Source organism: Sander vitreus, chromosome 3, assembly GCF_031162955.1.
Source record: "Sander vitreus isolate 19-12246 chromosome 3, sanVit1, whole genome shotgun sequence".
NCBI lineage: Eukaryota > Metazoa > Chordata > Actinopteri > Perciformes > Percidae > Sander > Sander vitreus.
In genome coordinates, this window is record NC_135857.1 from 30,179,561 (window position 1) to 30,199,038 (window position 19,478).

Genomic DNA, 19,478 nt, shown 5'->3' on the forward strand with positions numbered 1-19,478 from the left:
AGACCTGGACGGCGGTGCATGCAGGAGACAGACCCGATGTAACATAAATAAAACATGACAGACATAGCCCACTGCTACTAACGAACAGATAATAAATAACAGATGAAAAAAAATAATACCAAGAAGACAATCTCTTTTATTATGTTGGTCAAATAAAGCCTAAATGATAAGATAATATAATAGGCTATTCACAGCTGTAGCTTATATGCAAAATTTCTAGCAACACATTTCACCCACACATTTCATTTCACCATCTGATTTAAATGTATTTTAAGTGACGTGGAATAAAATCAATAACATTTTCTTACCGAATTCAACAAACAGCATGCAGAAACTGCCTTGTTCGTGTTAAATATTTAGCCGACAGGGGACGCTCCTGCCCCACGTGTGTTTATGTGTGTGTACTAGGCCTTTATATGTGTGTAAAACCATAGATGATTTCATTTAGAAAATGCTCTATAAATTTGAACAGCTGTTTTGCATTAATAAGATTATTACAACATCAATAAAAAGTAATAATAATAATAATAATAATAATAATAATAATAATAATAATACGCCTGCAAGCATTCAACACAACGATTTTTTTTATTGAAATTGTGAGACAATCAAAAAAAAAAAAAAACCCGGACAACCAGCATAAACAAGATACTTTCATCTTTAAATATATTTTTGAATAGATATGAATGATGCGCCCATAGGAGGAATTGCTTTGAATGTCTCCTGGCTGGAGTGAAATAACCTGAGGTGTTTTTGAATCCATGTGGAGCTCTTTCTCTGTTCCTCTGTCTTTTGTCGGTGGATGCAGACTAAAACATGGCACACACGTCACCTAAAAATCAGCGATGCTTCATACACAGTTTTTCAAACCAACAAGCGCTAAATAGCTTTCATGTACAGTATATGTTCATGTAAAATGGGGTAGAGGAGGAGGAGGAGGAAAAAAAAAGCAACAAGTTAAATTCGAAATATATACACGCTAATATACAGCCTTGAATAAATTAATACCAATTGCATATTCTTGGATCTTAGCTTTATTTACAGATTGTTGTTTTTTTTTTATCTTTAATTACATAAATAGTTCAGAAACATTTTTTTTTTTCTGGCATGAAATGTTCTCTCTTTCGCTCTTCCTCTCGCAGACGGAACGTTCACCTTCCATGCCTATTGAAATAATCAGTCCTGGAAAAAAAAAAAATATTTTTGGATGCAGCTTGAGATCTGCCTGTCGGCGTGATGTCCTGTTCAGGACACGGCTCGGTATTTAAAAACCAGGCCTGGATGCTCAAATGCTTCAAGTTAACCGAACTCAACACACTCTCCACTGTGCGCCGCTCAGTCTGCGGAGCTGCAGGCTCTTAGGCAGGTTAGACCGATATATGGGGCCGATACTGGCCTTGTGTGGTCCACCTCTGATATAATGGATATGATCAAGTTAGATTGCTTAGGCCTATATTTTTGTATTTGAATTGATCAGTGACAGGCCTTGAGCTGAAGTGGTCATATTTTTTTCTTCTTTAATTTTATCATTATTTTAGTATTTCCTTGTCTATGTAGGCTATATTATTATTATTTTTTTATTTTTGCATATTTTATATATTTACTTCATTGTTAGTTTTGCATATTCTTCTTTTTTAATTTATCAATGTATCCAAACTATCCCAGATTTTCTATGGGGGTCAGCTTGCCTTCAAGAGCTGCTAAACCTGGGATTCAGCGGAGAGTTTTGGTGTCTGATGATAGTCGACATGTTGTCTGACAGGCTTTCTTCTCTTTCTAACAGGTCAGCTCTAGAGTCAAAACCTCAATAAAAGTGAATTTCGAAAATGTTAAATTTAATTAAATGCACTAAGTGTGTGCCTGTCTGCAGTTTTGTTCCAAAAAATACCAGCTATTGGCCTTCACCGACCCATATCGATCAAACCACATCCCAGTCTCCCTAATGTGCTGTACAGGACATTTGCACTCATAGTCCCCTGGTATTCAAGCCAAGTGTTCATCCCAAACAGAGAGTCTTCATCACTTGGGAGAGTCTCCACTCGGGGAGGGCTCCCGCTTGCCCTCCAGGCCGCTCACCAGTCTCTGAATGCTTTGCAGCTCATTCACTGAGTCCTTCATGGAGGTTTTGGGAGATGCGGCCCTCCCGCTCAACCCACCTGTCTTATGGTTGCTGTGGTGCTCCGGGGCTGGGCTGGTCTCCCTGCTGCCTGGTTTGGAGGATTCGGAGCCTGGGTTGAGGCTGCCTTGCAGGCCAGCGGAGAGCAGGCTGGAGCTCTGAGGCAGTGACACAGGGAGCTGGTAGGGGTTGAAGCGGAGGCGGGGACGTGATGCACTCAGGAATGGGTTCCTGGAGAGTGGGCTGGCGGTGCTGGTGGCTGGGAGGGTTGAGGCCGAGGCCGCCGCTGCAGCCGCCGCCATATAGGTGTAGGGGTATGGGAACAGACCTCCAAATGGAGGCATGGGGATGCCCTGGAATATGGAAAAGGAAAGACTTGGTGTTATATTTGTACACATCACTATTTTCAGTCAAGTGGTCAAATAATGAAATTAGTGATACATTTTTCCTACACACAAACAGCAACGAAACACGTAACATTATTTAAAACAGATTTTTGAAAGTATCAAATTAAAAGCAAAAATATGTTTCTTTAAAATAATAAATAGTTTACTCCACAGAGGCCTGATAACATGTTTAAACAAATTATTTGATGAGTGTTTTTATTATTAACTCCTCAAGTGTCAATGGTAATACTTTCATAAAGTCCTACGTGTTTGCATGCCGCAAATACATAACATTTTGCTTCACTGATTACGCTTTTCAACACTAAATAAAACACAACTCTATTTGCACTGTGGAAGGTGAAGTTTACATTAACAGATACAGTCCTGAAGTAAAACTTAACACCTAATCCCATCTACACTCTCAACCCAAAGCTCCAACTTTCCTGGGTTATGGTTAGGGTTAGTCAGCTTGGTGCTACAGGTGTACAGGCAAACTTAATCATTTATGGATAACCTTCCTTACCTGAGAGGCGAGCATGTGCTGGGACAGATGGAAGGGAAAGGGGTTGGGGGTTCCTCCTGTGCCCTGGGCGGAGAGGCTGCCATTTTCCAAACCATTAACAGAGGCCAATAGATGCCCCATGCCCATAGCAGAAAAGGCTCCAGGGGCCATGGCAAACTGCCCGGGGTGAAACAACAGCGGTGATCCGGCGCCCAGAGGGTTAAAGAACTGCTGACTGTGCAGGCCAGACAGAGCCAGGCTTTGTAAATGGCCTGGGCTGAAGTGCGAGGGGCTCTCGGTCTGGACCATGAGAGGGGAGAAGGCCTCCTTAGTGGCACTAATGCCTCCGGCCTCTGAGTCCTTTGTCAACACGTCCGTGGTGTCCTTCCTGTGCCTGCCCTCCGCTTTGTCCTTCTCAAGGTTTCTTATACTGAATAAAGAGTCATCCTTCTTTTCTGTGCTAGGCCTGTCCCTGATGCGCTCCTCACACCTGGAGCTGTAGGGGGACACAGGTTCAGGTCCTGGGCTGTTGGAGCCAGTGCAGCGCTCGTCGTGATGCTCCAGCTCCTGCTCGCTGTCAGTGCACGTTTTATCATCTACAACACAGGAATCACATAGGGAAAAAGAGGCGTGAGCAGAGTTTCTAACCAACCACCTCATGCCCAGCCATCCCAAAAAAACACACCAATAACCAGGCTTATGTTGCCATATAGCAATATAAGCCTGGTGGGAGCCAAATCCAGCCTTCACATTTCAGACCATATGTTCACTCATTAGGACATTTACATTTAGCCTGCATTTTGAATGTAGATTTATTTTAAAGAGAAACACCCAATAGCCTTTGTATTATTTGTCTAATTGTGTAAAGCATTTCAACATGTTTTAATGAATAACAGAGCCCATTAACCTAATACTGGCTAACACTTATTTTAGTCCTGTCATATATATTAGTTTAATAAATGAAGGGTAGTTAAAAAATAGTGTGAGACCAAATAAAAACCAAAAGCAGATACAATTTAGGACATTTACTTTTAAACTAAAGGGAACTCGAACGTTGATAACCTCAGGTTTCACACACTGCTATATTCTCAATTAGAACATTTAAGTTAAATAGCATAGGGTATTTCAGTCAAAATGTAAGTTGATTTCACTATTTACATTCACAGTTCTTACATATATGTTATGTATTTGGCTGCCAAACGCTGTCTTTTCCTGCATCATAAACGTATTGTAAATAAAATAATTTTGCATATTGTAATTCCATGAAATAAAGCCTGTACAATGAGTGATCTTATATTGACCTATTGGATTGGTTGACAGGTGTACCCTTACAAATCCCTTAGTGATATGACGTTTTAAACATCCCAACAGGGTGAAAATTACTGATACTTTTTTTTTTTTTAAATGATTCTATTGTTATAGGTCTATTGTTGTAGGCGACTGCATCTTGTTTGTCTAAATTCACGCAATCACACAGGCCTGCATACATTAATAAAAAAACAATTATATTTCTGTTCGACAGTAATTGATTATCTTTATGTTGCTGATTATTTTTCCTCTACCAGGTTACAGTCATATTTTAGCCAATTTTACACAATTTTAATTATTTTAATTTGTATTATTATTAAATTCTAAAGTTTTAAGTGATTGCAACCGCACATCATAGTCATAGTTATCATGTTAAAGGCTGTAGTTATCGCACACTATCGTTAAAGCTCATACCGGCTCATTTATGGGCACAAAAATAAACAATAACGTTTCTCACCTCGACTGGGCCTGCTGAACCTCAGCGGGCTGGTGTCGGCTCCCAGCGGGGAGTGGACGGCGTCCCTGCCGGTCGGAGGCTCACTGGACGAGGCGTCTGAGTCCGCGCCTTCCCGGTCCGCCTTGCATTGGTCCTCATACATCCGCAGCGACGGCATGGTTAGCTGTTTCCTGTCAATTCATAATAACAATAATAATTCATGGTGGTTTGGGATATCGGAACGCTGTGACATCATGACCTAACAAAAAAAGCTGGAGGGCACACAGATGACCTGGCCTGACACACAGGTGTTTGGCGGCAGTTTGATAGGCTATATCTACCTTTTCTCTCTCCTTCCGTTCCCTGTGTCTCTGAATCCTTTGGCAAAAGGGTTGTTGTCAATCTTCAGCTGCGTTATCTGTCAACAATACAAAATACCAGATTAACAACATAGCCTATAGCCTAGTCCACATTGTCTTCACCTTGCCCATATTTGGGACAACAACGTGTTTGTATTAACACACACAGAAACCAGCGTGTTGGACAGGAGCCACGGTAGGCCTCGGATTTGCATTATTAATAAAAGCGTAATGATGGGGCGTTATTCTCATAGCCCCCTAGAGAGAAATTCTGCCACGAAATATTCCTCTATGGGCCACACAAGCCTCCGTTCCCCCAGAAAAAAAGGCTGAGGAAACAATACTTATGACTATCATATCAATAATTAATAATGCGGTTTGGATCACTGCTCCTTTAGGATATGTCCTGACGTGGAAGAGGCCGGTATGTCCCCACGTATACGGGCTCGAGGCCTGTATAGCTCTTGCAGGAGCTCCTTGTTGTGGAGGCCCTGTGGCCCTTGAACAAGAGCTTCAGGCGGTTGCTATTTGAGCAGAGAAAGTGTCTTACAGCATCTGTCCACTGTGGCTGCGGGGTGACCAGCCTTTTAAATGATCTCTAATCGATGGTGACTCTTTGCAATAAACTTTTACAACGAGCCCCCCCTCCCTCTCTACCCGAGCCCCCTGGACAAAAGCTCCAATTAGCTTCATGGAGTCAGCGGAGGGGCTAATAATGGCATCAAATTTACACATAGGCCTACATAACATTCAAAACCTCAATTTAAATATGCTGTTTTTTCAAATGTCAAACATTCTATTAAATCCAAAAAACGGAAGCTGTCCGTGTCCGTGTTTTGAGAAGACAAAAAATAAGCACATCTGCCTTGTTTGCTGTTGCATCACAACTAGACAACACACCCTCCACATTGATACGCCTAATTTATTCACTTCTGGTCAAGGTAATAGCCCATGTATAGCCCATGGATGGCAAATAACAAATTTGAATTCATAGTCAGAAATATATATGCTACATCCACCACGAGTCCAGGCAAAAATAAAAAATAAAAAAGCAAAGAAAAAAAGCAAGTGGGCCATAGGAGTCCTCTGCAGGGAAATTAGGCGACCTACAAAATCAGATTAAGTCTTCGGGGGTTGGCGGTGGGGGGAGGGGACGCATGTAGGACATTTAGGCTATTATGCAAAATATAGCAGCCATATTAGAGGCAGTTGGTTGAGTGTGAACAGTGACTCACCTTGTCATTTTGATATGCTGTCACAGCCACGAACTCGGTCTCCGGGAAGACGTAGGTCCTGAAGGTGCTGTAAGGGAGCTTGAGGATGTCGTTGGCCCGGACTATGTGGAACCTGGGCTGGTACTTGTGCATTGAGTTCAGGATGGTCTGGACCAACACACACAAACACACAGCTTTGGAGTGAATATAATGGCATTTGATGTCTCTTTGATGTTTTCTCCACATTCAAAGTCGACACTAGATAAAATATGTTGACGCGGATCATCCAGCGCATTGTTATTGATGCTGTTATAATTACTGTGTGAGCAGACTTGTCTGTAATTAGTGCGGGACAAAGGGAAAATCCTGACCAGGCCACACATGTTGTCATGAAGGTTCAGAATCACAGCAAAAATGTGATTTGATCCTCTCTTATTCATTTAAAATTTGCCCCAAACACTAGAGTCACTTTACAAACCGTAAGCTTGGAATTATAGCTCGAGGGTCTCGTGGGTTTTGACATGCAGAGCACTAAAGACTTGACATGCATTTAAACATAAAATATATTTTTAAAATTCCAAAAAAAATACGCCAGACACAAAAGCGGAAATCAAAAGCTCACTATACGTTAATTCTAGATACAGTTAGAATATTAAGATAAGAACCTTAGAACGTAAACATGACACACAAGGAGCATGTATGTGCAAATAAGACACGTACATGAATAGAAATCCTGCCTGTAAACGATTGCAAATTATTTAGACTGATATGTAAATGTTGAATTTGTTTCCAGTCGGAAGCTCTGCCTTTCTCAAACATTTATCATTTGCTCGTAAGCAGATTATTTTTTAGGGTTGGTGCATATTATTAAACTGGTAAAATTGTGTAAAATAGCCTACATGGTAAACTACATGGGGTAATATTTTGGATAAAAACCTACAAAGACACTGCAGCTTTCAGACCATACACCAGAGGCCCTAATGTTACACAACTTAACAACAGCTCAGATATTATGTTTTTATTTTTTTAACAATACAACCCCGGTTAAAATCAAGAATAAAAAGGGCAAGGGGGACAATGCAGCGTGGTCTAGGCCCTGAGCTGCTGCAGAAAGCCGGGCTTGGGTTTGGATATGGAGGCAATGGAGAAAATGCAGGTTGATACTATTCTGGAGAGCTGCAACGAAACATAAGCTCTGTGTATGTCAGCGGCAGTGGGAAGTCAAGTGGCGACAAAGTGTCAACAGCTTTAAACGTAAAGGCAATCAACAACATAAATGTAAGCTACTTATCTTTAAACACATAGGGCCTATATTCTCCAAGATTATTTTGTAACGCATTTAGGCTATCTTCTAAATGTATTTATTTGTCTCAAAACGTTCTAGCCTTGTTTACTTGTATTTATATACTTCATAATTTCCCTGCAGTAGGCTAGTTTGAATTTGGATTCAGCACAGGCTATGTGCTCTGTTTTTTTTAAATTTATTTTCCATTTTCCCCTAGCTATTTCCTATTATTATTTTGCTACTGCAACGACCCACTTTCCCCATATGCTTCATAAAAAATTCATCTGATCTTAAAAACACTTAAAAACACCCTGCTTCGTCTGTTCAAACAGCAGAAACCTCATGCAGCATGAATATATGGGGACATGTTTCTGCTCAGGCGAGAAGAAACTCTTAGTATACTTACAAATCCGTGTTTGTCTGAAATGTTGTTGGTCAGCTTGAGTTTATGAAAAGCAACAGGCTTGGCCATCCACTGCTCGCCGGTGGCCGGGCTGTCCGGGTGGATATACATCCTCTTGGGCATCTCCGGGTCGGCCTTGCCCGCCACCATCCAGCGGGAGTTGTGGAACTTGTAGCGGCAGTCGTCCGCCGCCACAATGTCCATCAACAGGATGTATTTGGCTTTTTTATCGAGTCCATTTATTCGCACTTTGAACGGAGGGAACATCCTCCTGCAGAATAAAACACACAGGGAGTCAACACACTGTGATTCAACCAAAACACAACATCATATTATCATACAAGACTTGAACATATTTGACAAAAGAGGCAGTGAAGGCAACGCGGACGCAGAAAAGCACGCCGCTCTGAAAAGAGAAAATATTGTAATTGTCAGATATTATTCTCCAGTGTTGCAAGCAATTAGGCGACAGCAAAACCATAGTGTGTGTGTGTGTGTGTGTGTGTGTGTGTGTGTGTGTGTGTGTGTGTGTGTGTGTATGTGTGTCTGTGGTGCCTGTCCGCCTGTGCGTGTGTGTGTGTGTGCGTGCATGCGTATGTGTTGCCCTACTACAAATCTGAGCAGCATATTTATGACCACACCACTTCACGTCCCTGCTTTTTGAAGTGACAGCCTGTTTATAAAATCCAGAAGCTCTGCTGCCTCAACAGAATGCAGTTTGGGAGATAAAATCTGATTAAAGCCCAGGTCACATTTTCCCCCAAAATATCCCAAATTGATCTGTCTGGAAATCATAAAATATCATAAATATTTAAAAATAAAATGACCTTTTATTTATTTACTTTGAAAAAAGAACTGGTGAATGAGTTTAACTTCCACATGTTAACACTTATGAGACTGGAACTCCATTTAAAAACAATATATTTAATGTAGGCTATAATGCCATGTAAACATGGCATGTTCTTGCAGTATTCTCTAGTTTGTTGTCTGTTTTTACTTATTGTGAAACAGGTTAATAATCGGCGCGGAAATAAAAATCTAATAGCAAAGGCCTGACGCACGCCATTAAATAACGTGAATACATGGCTTTTAGCTGCTCTAAACTTTTCATTCTCTGCATACAGACAAACGGACGTTTCTTTTATTGAAAATAATGAAATTCTCGGTAGGCCTATAGCTATATGTGTTCTCGGTATATCCATGAGAGGAATGATAGTTCTGAGAAATTCTTACCTTCCGGACTTGGTAATAACCATCTCCGTCCCGAGTTTATGAAACTGGTCCCAAAGATCCTTGGCTTCCAGTGTAACTTTTGGGTCGTCGTCCACTTCCTCCTCGGGCTCCAAGCTCTTCATGCTGCGGAGATGAGCCGCCTGATGGTGGCTAAGGGCCGGGTGGAGCCCAGCCTCCGCCGCCCCGGCCAGGCCGTGGTCCGTAATGGGCTTGGTGAGTGCCCCGGGAGGCAGGCTGAGCGCCGGGAAGAAGGAAGGCTGCGCGGCCGCTAGAAAAGCGGACATGGGGAAGTCGGTCGGCCGGTGAGCGTGGAAAGGGTGATAAGCCATTGCAGTCCCTGTGAAAACTGGATCTCTCATCGGTGCATCCACAAAATCCGAAGTGAAATAATGGTTATTTTAGTGGTATTTCCCCCCAACCCAGAGCCAGTGTAGGTCCGCGCTTCGCGAGTTTATTTCTGTAAAGCTGTACAGAACAGTACGGCGCCTTGTCAAACACACAGCGCGTTATCAGGCTGAAGAAAATAGCCCAGAGTTGCTGTTGATGTGCTTTTCCTTTGGTTCCTTCGCCGAGTCCTTCAGTAGAAGCGGCGCTGTGACGGCAGAGCCCGGCTGCGCTGTGTGCCTCTCAGAGAAATAAGCTGTTTCTCTGCTTCAGTCATCCCACACTGACTGGAGAGATGTGGCCCCGTTCACTGCAGATCTGTGACTATCTCACATGTCCTTCCTGCCTCCATCCCCAACACTAATGAACCAAGCCCCTTTGATTGCTGATTTTACGCTTTCTGGACCAATTGTGGGCCCCTATAGGCGTGGTTCTGACAGCTCCGGCCAGACTCTAGGAGAGGAGGGAGGGGGGGACAAGAAGGTGTCGGAAGCATTAGCAGTAAGAAAACATGTCAACAGAATAAAATATTAACCAATGACAGGAAAGATCGGGAAATCCCACCCCCATTTCCAAGCCAAACACCGGGTCAGCCCTCAGTTCTTGGCCGGTGGAGGCATCACCTCTCTCGGCTTGCGTTTTTACAATGTCGCCTCCGGAGAAACAAGCCTGTCCACCGACTTACTGTCTTAATACTCACCTTAATACAGAGGAACAGTTCCAGTTCTCCACGTTTACCACTGTCTTTTAGAACAACTCACAACAGTAAATCCACGACTCGCGGCTTATGCTCTGCATTCCGGAGAGATTTATTTCAAAGAGCCGCTGCTCTCTCGGTCGTTCTCTATAATAACAGACTTGCAATTATTCCATGTTATCGGCTGCTTTGACGCTTAGGCTGGATTTGCCTCACACTAGCCCAGGCTATCCATGTTAGCTGTCTGTATACTGACTACAGCCTCATACAGCCCCGGCTTCAGGCGAGAGCCATTTATCCGTGCGTTTCCCTGATCGAGCTGACGGGAAGGCAGCGACGGCAGCGGCAGCAGCAGCAGCAGCGTAATAAAGAGACATGGCTGGAAAACACAAACCCAGATGCTGCGTGGAGGAAAAGAGGAAACCAGATGAATGATGATGAGTGAATTTTAAGAGAAAAGTCAGACAGAAGGAAAGTGGTGAGTGCTCACTTCGATACAAACTCTTTCTTGTTTGGACGCAAATAAAGTTACATTTCTCGTAGACTCTGGCATATTTAGATTTTTATTTTAAAATTAGGCTAGGCCTAAAAATATATTATTGTCAGTGCAGTTAGGCTATACTATGCCTGCTGTTAGTCTACACTGCTGTTTGACGTCGTGGTGATTTTTTTGTATCGAAACAGTCGCAGCGATGAGATGATTTAGTGCTCAGTCTCAGAGCTGAGGGCAGGCCGTGGTAGCGTGTAATCTCCGACAGGTTGTATTTTGTCAAACCAAGGACAGTGCGGGACTCCGGGAGCCACGGGGGCCCCCACCCGCCTCCCTGCACTCTGCTCTGCTGAGCTCCTTTAGAGCAATCCATTGCCGCAGCTCTTGATTCACTTGGACTCAGTTTGTTAAAAAGCCGCTCGGCGCCAGTCGGCTGATGCGCCACAATAAGAACAATCTCTTGTCTCTTTATATTTACCCTGAAGTCGTGCATGTGCGAGCCCCTCCGGCCCCCTCAACAGCCTCATCTGCGGCTCCGCTCCACTTTTCTGTCTCGGTCATGACTCGGTGTCAGATGTGATTTCTTTTTTCTTTTTGGATAAACAGCTGCTCTCTCCGGGCAGGAAGGACCGTGTTGTAAGCCACAGGCGTCACTTCGACAAAAACTTAAACAAAAGGAAAGTGATAATCCTTGCGAATAAGACTGTCAGAGACAACTGCGCATTTCCTATTAACCCCTGGTAGGCTACTAGCGTTTCTGCGGCTTCCGCTGACATGCATATGAACTCTACTGGCCATTGAATAATATTTATAAACCCTTAATATTAATACATCAAATTCACCCAATTCTTTTCCTAATCGGTCGCTGCAGGACTGTAAAACTATTAAATTAAAAAAAAATTTAATTCTTAAATGCGACCCAAAAATGCAACTCCAGAAAGTTTCAGCAGCCCGCACGTGTGTGTGTGTGTGTGTGTGTGTGTCAGATACAGCATGTTATGTGATTTAGGAGCATGCACTGTTTGCACATCTCCGCTATGTTACACACTTGTTGCTCGGCTTCCATCAGATTGATACAGCCATGCGTAAAGAGTCAGCAGGCCAGACAGGAGCCGCTACAGCACAACAGAGCGCACTATACCCGAATGAAGCCAAAACGGTTTCTACAAGCCCCGGAAACACATTAGATCAGACACAAGTCCCTTGAGCATCAACTGATTCCCACAGTGGATGCATCCACAGCAGAGTCAGTGTTTAATGGCAATGGGAAAAATGTATTTTCAGTCAACCAGGTGTTGGAAATAAATGCCAGTGAGCATCAACTTCACATGGGAATGTCAAATCATCAAGCCTGTCTTGCACATACCTCACAGTTTTCTTCAGACTTATTGTGGTGTGTATCTGCTATACAGTAATTTGGCCGGACAGCTGACTTGTTTAAGGTGCAATATTCCCAACAAGTCAGTTATGAAATGACAGAGATGTAGGAGTGCCGTGGGAGCCGCGGCAGTTTGTCAGAGTTTTGAAGCTCCATGCATGCATGCTTTACTGGGTAGAAACAAGATTAGCAACATATGGAGGTGGATAACGGTTTTTCTGCCGGAATACTCAACTGGATAATTGTATCAACAATGCTTGTGCAAATTAGTCACCATTTATTTGTTCTGTGCCGTCAACGGTACAGAAATCTCCATTACGCGCGATTTAAAAGTCATTAAATCGAGGGAGGACTGCTCCGTAGATCTACATAGAAGGGGCACTGTGCTGATAGATTATATTCTGTTAGAGATTAATGAAATGAAAGCAGACAGTAATTGTTTTCCTTAGACTTGTTCTTTGGAATGTGCGTCTGTGTGTGTGTGTGTGTGTGTGTGTGTGTGTGTGTGTGTGTGTGTGTGTGTGTGTGTGTGTGTGTGTGCGCGCGTCCTGCATCGTCATAAAAGGTAAAAGATCTTGAAGTGTGAAATGAAGTGTGGAAGCATATCTAAAAACAGGAGCATATTCAGAAGTGTTGTTCTCCTACATTGGTAGTTTAGATAATGTATGATATTGACACGTTTTTTCTTATTATCGTATAAATGAGTCAAAACAAGCAGGCTTGGAATCTTAAATTTGAGACATGTGATGTAAAGAGTTGTCAATCACCCTGTAAGCTGGGGTTGTATATAAAGTGAATGAAATGCTTGCATGACGCTTTGCATACAGTAGGAAGTTGACTGAAGTTTTTTGTGTGCCCTTACTCCGTCTGCTCAATACAACACAAAACAGCTGCATAAGTGAAAATGTGCGTAAAAGGCGTCTTCCATCCTAGTGATTTAGCCCTTGTGTCAGCGATCCGGGCCAAAGACGCTCTAATTACAACATAACGGGCAGTTTTGCGCCATATTCGTCTATAATCGAGTATTGTTATTTTCTTCCTCCCTTCGACATTGTTCCTTTCTTCCTTTTATCTCTCCATCTTCTCCTCCCATCTCCCTGCATCATCTCTCCGGCTATATTTAGCGGCTAGACTGAGGCCTTGGCGCCAGACCGTTTAAGACCTGTCAAAGTCCCTCATATTTCCCCTTGTCACATGGAAACCCGGCGACCAGCGGCCCTCTCTCCTCCTCCTTTTTCTTATCCTTCTCCTTCTCCTCCCTCATCCTCATCGGACAGCTACAAGCAGCCCTCCACCTCCTCCACCTCCTCCTCCACCTCCTCCTCCGCTCCTTCATCTCCACCACTTCCTCCTCCAGCTCCTCTACGGTCCAGTCTGCTAAATGAAACATATCAGTTCTCACTTGTAGGAAAAGCACAATGTTTCCACACACAGGCACACGCACGCACGCACGCACGCACGCACACACACACACACACACACACACACACACACACACACACACACACACACACACACACACACACAATGTGGAACAAGGCAATGAAAGAGAAACGTTTTGGCACTAGAGTAATACCTGAGGCATCACAGCTTTTCCATACAATATATTTTTTTTATTGGACATGAATTCATGACAAACTCAATCATAAACACTCATATCTTTCCAGTTACCTTACAGCCCTAAAGCCTATTTTACCTTCCTATTCTCACGTATCTGAACTGCAGCTACAGTGTTGTGTGGAGGCTGTGGGTGCGTCTGACTGATAGACAGGTAGACCACCAGGTGGGGGCGCTATAGTGACCCAGGGGAGCCAGAGGAGAGTGACACAGCTGTCACATCCACCGGCGTTACAGCAGCCAACACTTTGAGGCCATAGACACTCACATAAAGAATATTCTGATCAGGTTTAGTCTCACAGAGCCTCATGGAAAGTTTTGATTTGATCTAGTGTTCAACTCTTCACATTGAAATGCTTTTCATACATTTATAATTTGGATATATATTTTTTTTAATTATGGTGAAATTGTGCTAAGGAGACTCGAGGACCCCTGAGTGGCCCTGCACCCCACTTTGCTAGCCGCTGATGAGAAGCAAAATCAATATGGCCACAGGTGAATGAGTGCATGACGCGCTGCAGAATTGTGCACACGCGTGCCTGTAGGCTATTTATCCAGTGATAATAGGTAGGCCTATGCCAAACACGATCACTGGATGTGACGTGCGTTTCCAAAAATATCACAATGCCATTAACTAGTAGTTAGTTTAGTTACTGTCTGAGTTTTCCCCCCTGCGGGATTAATTAAAAAAATCTCACATGCCCCACAGTGCCGTCAGGTCCCCTTTAGGACTTGATGTTTTAAATCATCCATTATATATTAGACTATTTTGTCTTTTTGTGTATGTGCATCACATTTTAATAAAATAATTTGATCCAATTCAATCACCTTCTTAAAAAAAACCCGGTCATGCTAATCTTGTAAGGCTTAAAACGGCCTTTATAAAGATCAGGTGTGGGACCCCAAACTGATAAACTGACTCGGAAAATAACTTTTATTTCTAAAAGAGATTTTCATTTTGCAGAATTTGAAAATAGCATTGTTGCATTTAGCCACCTCTCTGCAAATGCATATATTTGAGAGACATATTTTTTTTTTTACGATGATTTTTTTGGGGCATTTTAGGCCTTTATTTTGTATAGGACAGCTGAAGACATGAAAGGGGAGAATGACATGCAGTAAAGGGCCGCAGGGCGGAGTCGAACCTGCGGCCCCTGCATCGAGGAGTAAGCCTCTATATGTGGGCGCCTGCCCTACCAGGTGAGCTACCCAGGCGCCCAAAAATGTTTGTTATTTTTGAAAATAGATTAATTTAATCTGGTCAAACCGAGCAGTAAAAATCCGCGCCTTTAATGGGCTTCCTGTGTGTTGTTAACCTTATGCGTAGGCCTATACGTGCGAGTTTAAAGCAGCTACATTTTTAAAGTAAAAGTCTACCTGCGCAGGTTTTAACTGTGCCAAGCAAATGAAAGAGATGGATTACACTTACTGTGTGTTTGTGTTTTGCTTTGTTCAGGAGAAGCACTCAACTCATTCTTAATCAGGAAACGTTTAAGCATCGGCTTTTTAATATCATCCAGCTGACAATATTTATTATATATTTCATGTTCGTTGAGACACATTTTTTCAAACCAGCAACATAATCTTTTGTGTGTTTGCAGATGTGTTGACAGCGTGGAGAAATTGAATTAGCAGCTGCAGCGCTGGGAACATTGAATCATATTAGGAGCGCAGCAGAGGAGCAGAGGCTACCTGCAGGCCGGAGGGAGAGGCTTTTACCCCTCTGCTTTCATTCAGCCAGAGGGAGAGCTCACACAACACGGAGGACAAGATCAGATCAGAAATCCTTCAACATGACAGAAAGCATAATGACATCCACGGAATATTCTAGAAAGACTAGACTAGAAGACTAGAAAGAAAAAACCATGGGGGGGAAAAAGTCTTTAGTTTCGATTTCAACAGTTGTCATAGTTATGTCATATTTTAGTGTTTGATTATTGCCAAAACCCCAGTATAATCAGTATAATAACATTTCTAATTCTAAACGCCGAGACATGAATTTACTTAAAGGTATGAAAAATAATCAAGTTTTAACAAGTTTCAAATCAGCCTATGTTGCGATTAAATATGATTTCAAAATCGAAGACAATATTTTTCTTTGAGATCTAATTATTTGCGGCTTCAAGACGCAGTGTAAAGAAATAAAACATCTGCTAATGTGTTCTTGTGCAGTAATGTCACATAATTTCGTCGCGAGTTGAATATAGGCTAGACATGAGTGCAGTCAGACTTCAACGCAATGCAAATAACCGTGTCCCCCCTTGTATGTCTTCTGTCAGATTATGTTGCACACTATGGATTCATCATATTTGCTAATTTAAAATGAAAGTGAGCCTATACATGTAGTAAACTGAGTTCAGGTAAGTTGATCCGTGCTTCCTCTTCTGTACAGGTAAGTGCTTTATTAGGCCTCGTAAAATCACGTAAACCTAAAACAGCACTGAGAATGGACACTGATTAATGTGTTTCTTGAAGGATAAATATGGAGGATGAAACTGAAGCTGATCCAGAAAAACCCTGTTGGTGTTCCTGATTCAAATCATATCTCATTCCAATCTGACAGCAGCACGCTGCAGCTCAGATCAGTGAGCACATCTCCGCCTTTGTCTTGGACATTTTACACTGCCACAGGTCTTGACACACTGATGGTGAGTTTTAGTGGTAACAAAGCTGTCTCTGTGCCAGTGGCTTGCAACTTGTGGTTCAAGGACCTCCTGATGGTGCCTATACAGAGGTGTAGAAAAAAGGGGCATGAGTTTAGTTTCAGCATCATTTAACCCACCAGAAATGATCTTGATGAGAGTGAAGTCTGATAATTATACATATTTCATGTTTTAGATGGGTGTACAATTTAATAATGATTCAAAGATGAAAATGTTCATTCACAGTTAGAATTGGATCTATCTGCAGTCTAATGGGGGGGGTAGGATCTATAACATGGGCCTAAAAATGGCCTTGTGCCAGTTTCTGTAAGTTTTCCTGCAGCAGCATCATCAACTATCACATTGAAATCATGTGATGAAAAACAGCAAATCTTTATGACATACCTCTCTGAATTTGATTGTAATCATTCTAAATAATATAGTGCTCCTTTGGGTTTTTCAATGAATGTAATATTATTTATTTCATTTAAAATGAACTTAACTTCTCTAACCTTCTCACACCATGTATGCCATACAACCCAGTTCAATATTAAACATTTTCAGGGACTAAATCTGATGAAATGTATTTGAGGTCCAGGCCATGAAAACCAAATTGAGTCCCTCCTGGAGCATTGTGTTTTCTAAGTCTTTCCATTCACAGGGCAGACGTGGTGGTGTTTAAGGATTCAATGTGCAGACGGTGTGATGGTGGAACATGCAGGAATCATTCAAGGTCCCACACACAGTGAACAGTGAGTTGCCCAGAAAACTAATTACCTAAAGTGTCTGGTGTAGTTGAGCTGTGAAGTGAGGAGTCCATGCATGGTCATTGGCTCCTCTTTTCCATGTTAACACTTTGGCTGCTTGTCTTTTTTTTAAAGATTATTTATTGGGCTATTTTTATTTCATTAGATAGTGATAGTAGACAGACAGGTGAGGGGGGGGGGGGACGTCACACGCAGCAAAGGGCCTAACCCAAGAACTCAGCCTACATGGGGCACACGCTCTACCAGGTGAGCTACAGGTCGCTCCAGCATGTCTATCTCATTCTTTCTTTTTGCAAGACAAATGACTTGGATTTTTTGAAATGATTTTTACAATGCGCTTATTTCCACAAATTTCTCAAAAATAATTTTTAAATCACCATTTTTACACATCTATAAAAAAATCGAAAACAAAAAAAAGGTAAATGTTAATCTCCATAGAATTGTTTATTTTAACAGCCACCTCTACATCCATCAGAAGACACTCCTTGACTTCTGAATCAACCAGGTGGTTTTTCCTCAACCCATGTGTTCTCTCTCTGTGAATGCTACAATTCTCTTTATTTTGGCAAATCTCTAATAGTGAATGAGTGAACATTTATGTAGACATTTGTAAGCTATTATAGCTATTACTGTCTGCTCTTAGAACCAACTGATTTCCCCATGTTGAGCAATTTACCTTAATATGTACAATAAAATCCACAAATAATGGTACAATTGCACCATATTCTGGATTGTAAAAATGAAATCATAATGAGACGATTTTTTAAATTGCATGATTTCTGATTACTGGCATGATTTTTATTGGCAAATTAATCTATAGTCCCAGTCTTCTCAGTGAGTTTGCACAGCCCAGTGTTGTCAGCAGTCATAACCAAATGTAATTTGCTGTTGAAAAATAGAACTGCTGTGATGTTCCTGCTAATTTGCATTTGGATGTTTTTACTTCAGCACCGCTGGTCTCTGCAGAAAGAAGAGTGGTCATGCTGAGTATGAGGGCCACTGAGATCTCACAGTTTGGATAAGATTAGCAAGCAGCATAATTTTATGCATCAGCATCAACTGTTGGCACTTGTTTTAAAAACAACAACAAATGAGCATATTCCCTTAGGTCCAAACACACGGGGAGGTATTTCTGCTGGTTTCTTCTGAGAAAGGAAGGTAGCAGCAGGTCTGGAAAGTTCACAGAGCTTTGAAAACTAAAGATTGTTACAAACAAATGTACTGGTCAAGTTAATGATAACTTAAAAAACCTACAAACACAAATGTGTATTATAAGAAAGTACCAGTCTTACTGTTCACTGGCAGGCTGCTGACCTGCTGTCACTTAACACCGCCAAGGCTAAACTGTTACCATGGAGCCCACCATCTTTCAGCATAGTAAATGTGAACGGAGACTACTATCATTCAAGTAGTATAGTGTATGCTAAGCTGCTAGCATCAGCATTAGTGTACGCTAAGCTGATAGCTGATGCTATAAGTCAGAGTTGAGATATTTCCAGTTAAAATACCCAACCTCTGGATCTGTTCTTGCTAATGCTAATGTTTGGCAGTGGTGGAATGTAACTAAGTAATTTACTCAAGTACTCAAGTACAAATTTGAGGTACTTGTACTTTACTTGAGTCTTTTCTTTTCATGCCACTTTCTACTTCTACTTCCACGACATTTCAGAGAGAAATATTGTACTTTTTACTCCACTACATTCATCTGACAGCTTTAGTTACTTTACAATTTAAGATTTTTGCAAACAAAACAAATGTAGTTTATAAAATACAATGTTTTATTATAAATTAAACTACCCAACAATATATAGGCCTACAAGTACATCTGAAATGATGAGCTGATTAAACAGTTGACAGTTTTGATTGTTACCAGTTTCTAAAATGTGAGTATTTTTCTGCATTGAGTATTTTTACTTTTAATACTTAAAGTACATTTTCCCGATTATACTTATATACTTTTACTTAAGTAACATTTTCAATGCATGATTTTTACTTGTAACAGAGTATTTTTGCATTGTGGTATTAGTACTTTTACTTCCACCACTGATGTTTGGTAGTGATCCCATAAATTCAGGAGAATCAGTGTGACTATCACACCTTGCTTTGACTCAGTTTTAGTTGTATTCAATTAGTCCTAACATGATTTATAAGTGTTCAGTTTGCTGCCATGTTTCTCTTGTTAAAAGTTCACAGGTAGGGACTCAACACGTTCCACCGCACATTTCCTATCAGGATGTTGGATGCAAGACCATGGAAACTTT

The 19,478-nt window shown here is 41.8% G+C and overlaps 1 protein-coding gene across 2 annotated transcripts; it reads right to left on the bottom strand.

Moving 5' to 3' along the window:
• Positions 1-569: 569 nt before the first annotated feature.
• On the bottom strand, positions 570-11,460 carry tbx2b (T-box transcription factor 2b). 2 transcript variants are annotated; one of them, XM_078246918.1, is made up of 8 exons: positions 11,292-11,460; positions 9,243-10,079; positions 8,011-8,280; positions 6,343-6,493; positions 5,090-5,166; positions 4,770-4,939; positions 3,026-3,600; positions 570-2,469 (listed from the first exon to the last, which is right to left on the bottom strand). In XM_078246918.1, the coding sequence occupies exons 2-8, from the start codon at positions 9,599-9,601 to the stop codon at positions 2,020-2,022; spliced, it is 2,052 nt and encodes a 683-aa protein (XP_078103044.1). In that variant the 5' UTR covers positions 9,602-10,079; positions 11,292-11,460; the 3' UTR covers positions 570-2,019. The 2 variants fall into 2 exon arrangements, with proteins under 2 accessions (XP_078103044.1, XP_078103046.1); XM_078246920.1 differs by having other exon boundaries at positions 6,343-6,489; positions 8,013-8,280; positions 11,292-11,459.
• Between the last annotated feature and the right edge of the window lie 8,018 nt (positions 11,461-19,478).